The 3041-nt window shown below is 35.2% G+C and overlaps 2 protein-coding genes across 2 annotated transcripts; one reads left to right on the forward strand and one right to left on the reverse strand.

The window, feature by feature from the left end:
- Positions 1-793: 793 nt before the first annotated feature.
- On the reverse strand, positions 794-1836 carry LOC108560970. The gene is made up of 3 exons (XM_017918711.1): positions 1537-1836; positions 1293-1474; positions 794-1200 (listed from the first exon to the last, which is right to left on the reverse strand). The coding sequence occupies exons 1-3, from the start codon at positions 1622-1624 to the stop codon at positions 991-993; spliced, it is 480 nt and encodes a 159-aa protein (XP_017774200.1). The 5' UTR covers positions 1625-1836; the 3' UTR covers positions 794-990.
- A 177-nt stretch (positions 1837-2013) lies between these two features.
- On the forward strand, positions 2014-2613 carry LOC108560971. Its single transcript, XM_017918712.1, has 2 exons — positions 2014-2186; positions 2245-2613. The coding sequence occupies exons 1-2, from the start codon at positions 2105-2107 to the stop codon at positions 2484-2486; spliced, it is 324 nt and encodes a 107-aa protein (XP_017774201.1). The 5' UTR covers positions 2014-2104; the 3' UTR covers positions 2487-2613.
- The last annotated feature ends 428 nt before the right edge of the window (positions 2614-3041 follow it).

The raw sequence follows: 3041 nt of genomic DNA on the forward strand, positions 1-3041 counted from the left end.
TCAAATGTCAAAGTTAAACCAATAAAATTTTATACCTGAAAATAAAAATGCAATGTTCTTGCATTTCATTGTAAATCTCGATAATTACTTCAGTTAATTGTAAACTAAAGTAATCTAATTAAAGTTAAAACTACGATTTTTCCGATGATCCTACTTTGTTATTTCTTTGTATCGTTTTTCTGCAATCAAATGTCAAAGTTAAACCAATTAAATTTTATAGCTGAAAAATGCAATGTTTTTACATTTCATTGTATATTTCGATAATTACTTCAGCTAATTGTAAACTAAAGTAATCTAATTAAAGGTAAAACTACGATTTTTCCGATGAGCCTACTTTGTTGTTTCTTTGTATCGTTTTCCTACAATCAAATGTCAAAGTTAAACCAATTAAATTTTATAGCTGAAAAATGCAATCTCACTGTATTTTATTATATATATTTATCTTAATTACTGCTATTAATTGTAAACTAATTATCATTACGTTTTTCTTTTCGATAATTTTTTATACGGTTAATTAACATTTTTACTGTCAAAAGTGAAACAATCGAATCTTGAAGCACTCAAAAATATTGTTTGCCCACCCACTTGATTCATTTCTACAAAGTAAAAGAAACGTTACCGTTTTGTTTCATCTCTTTTTCATAGACTTAATTTAAGAAAATTTCATTTTTTTTTTTGTTATTGTTTAAAATTAATGTAAATATTTGCCATGTGATTAGCTACAAAAATAAAATAAATTCAAAATTTTTGTTTGTAACGTTGTTGAAAAAAATATAATTGTTTTCGTAGCTGATTCCACTTTTAACCGGTAATATTTACAGAACGTAATCGTTCTCGAACGCTTTCCACTATTTGCTTCCATAGATAAATAAATTTTTATGTTCATTGAGAAAACTCAATGTTAAATAATTGTCGCTTCCGATGATTAACAAAAGTAAAGAAAGTTCAATGTTTACTGACTTTTAGATTTGCGTTTCAAAGTACAATTTTTTAATAATCCTGATCACTGAACGCCGCAAAGTAACAGATGATTCCGTTTCGTGGAGTCGGTTGATTCTGCAGGAACATGCAGGGCAGAGATGAAGGTGGATCTGCGATGTTATCGTCGGTCTCTTTAGAAGAAGGTTCCTCTCCCGCTTGTCCCAACCACGACATGTTCTGCTCGGTGGAGGTGAGGACTTCTTCGTAAACGTGCTGAGGCTGCAAAAGGAACGAATTGCTCAACACCGTGACGCGAGGAGATAAGGATCAGGTGGAAAAGTTCGCGCAAAATGATTTACGATTGCACTCACCAAAACATTTTTGAGCGGCTTCAACTTCAGATTCGGCGGACTCTTGTTGAACGGCTGAATTATCCTCTTGTTCTGCAGCTGAAGAAGCAGGAACCACATGTACTCGTTGCGGATGCTCATCTCGTCCGAATTCTCGTCCATCTCGTGCAGTTTGTCCAGCCATAACTGCAGAATGTCGCGTTCTGTAACAGAGTTAAATGAAGAAGTAATGTTAAATGAGATTGAAGATGTGAAGAGATTGAACCTGTGACGGAGACGAGTTGGAGCAAGGCCCTTGCGAGCATGCTGTTGTACATGAAGTTCTCGTTGAGAGACAGAACCGGATTCGCCATGATTATTCACTAAAATTTAGGAAAAAGTGTGGAAAGAAAGAAATAAAAGGGAAATTCTCAATTCGAATGACAATGACATAACTTTTAGATTTAACGCGTTTCCATGGTCAATCGCAACAATTGAATGCGACGCGTCAAATAAGGTGAGACGATCGATGAAATCGAGCGTTAAAGAATTAACTTTTGATGAAATTCGCAGAGCACACATTGAAAGCGTGCCTCTGCGATGAATGAAAGTGGAAAGGAAACAACTAGATTTTGCAGTTGTGTTAACAAATGTAATCCGAGCGCAAACAAGAAACGTCATGGGAGCAGATCTACGCTAAATCTGATATAAACGCGTCCACGCGTTCATCTGAGGCCAGTTTTTCGCCAGGTGAGGTTTCGCGAGCGAACGGTCTCATGACTGAAGACGTCGCGTTCTTATTCCACTGCAATCGCAAGAGTTAATAATAATATTAATAATAATTTGAAAGAAGGATGAAAGGTGTCGGCGGAATCGGTGGAGCGCTGAAGGGGTTCTTCTTCGGCAAAAAGTACGATTTCCCCGAGAAATTCGACAGTAAGTCTTAGTGTTAACTCAACATGCATACTCAACATTAACAAAAATCTTCTGGTAGAAAACGAAAAGACCGATTTCGAGACTGCGATCACCGCTACAGGATTCGGTAAATTCAACCTTTGGTTAATCTTGGTCGCGATTCCGTCCGGATGGGCGTCCCTGTTCGAGACGACGACCATCTCTTATTTGATCCCTGTGGCCCACTGCGATCTGGACATCTCCCTCGAGGAACGTGGCTACTTGATCTCCATCTCTTATTTGGGTGAGGAAACTTTTAATCCGGCGAACAAACACATTTAGCGGTGGAAAAGTTTTTCAAATTCATTTAATGTAAATACCGTTGTTTTTCGTTTCATTGTTTGAATCAACTTCGGTGGAGATTAAGAAGTCACGATGATTTAGTGATTTATAAATTTAGTCTGCTTTCGACGAGATGATTAATCGAAAAGTGTTTTTCCAATGAATCACTGTTAATTAATTTGAATTGAAACATTTCTTTTCCCAATATCAAAGTTGAATGAACGATACAATAGTTATACTTTAATATTAATCTCATATTTTTAATTAAATTAAGGACGTAAGCTATAAAATCTTTTAAAATAAAGTAAATTAGTAGTTCAAATATATTATTAATTAGTTCAAGTTTGTATCTTTTCAAGGACGCTGTAATTGTATCCACATTATAGTGATTTTCTCAGAAGCTACAGCAGATATATTGGATCAAAAAGATGGATATAAAAGCTGAATGTTTGAGGAATGTAGAAAGTATTGATATATTACGGTGTATCCTTACGGCTGTAATTCGCATTCAAAGTTGAAAAAATGAAAAGAAAAACAGTGTTTTCACATTTCATT

Source organism: Nicrophorus vespilloides, unplaced genomic scaffold (genome assembly GCF_001412225.1).
Source record: "Nicrophorus vespilloides isolate i.1.1-1 unplaced genomic scaffold, Nicve_v1.0, whole genome shotgun sequence".
Taxonomy (NCBI): domain Eukaryota; kingdom Metazoa; phylum Arthropoda; class Insecta; order Coleoptera; family Silphidae; genus Nicrophorus; species Nicrophorus vespilloides.

Coding starts and splice junctions, on each gene's coding strand:
- LOC108560970 (XM_017918711.1), bottom strand. CDS start 1,624: ATGGCGAATCCGGTTCTGTCTCTCAACGAGAACTTCATGTACAACAGC. Junction 1,475..1,536: donor CCAACTCGTCTCCGTCACAG/GTTCAATCTCTT, acceptor ACTCTGTTACAG/AACGCGACATTCTGCAGTTA. Junction 1,201..1,292: donor AGCCGCTCAAAAATGTTTTG/GTGAGTGCAATC, acceptor TTCCTTTTGCAG/CCTCAGCACGTTTACGAAGA.
- LOC108560971 (XM_017918712.1), top strand. CDS start 2,105: ATGAAAGGTGTCGGCGGAATCGGTGGAGCGCTGAAGGGGTTCTTCTTC. Junction 2,187..2,244: donor TTTCCCCGAGAAATTCGACA/GTAAGTCTTAGT, acceptor ATCTTCTGGTAG/AAAACGAAAAGACCGATTTC.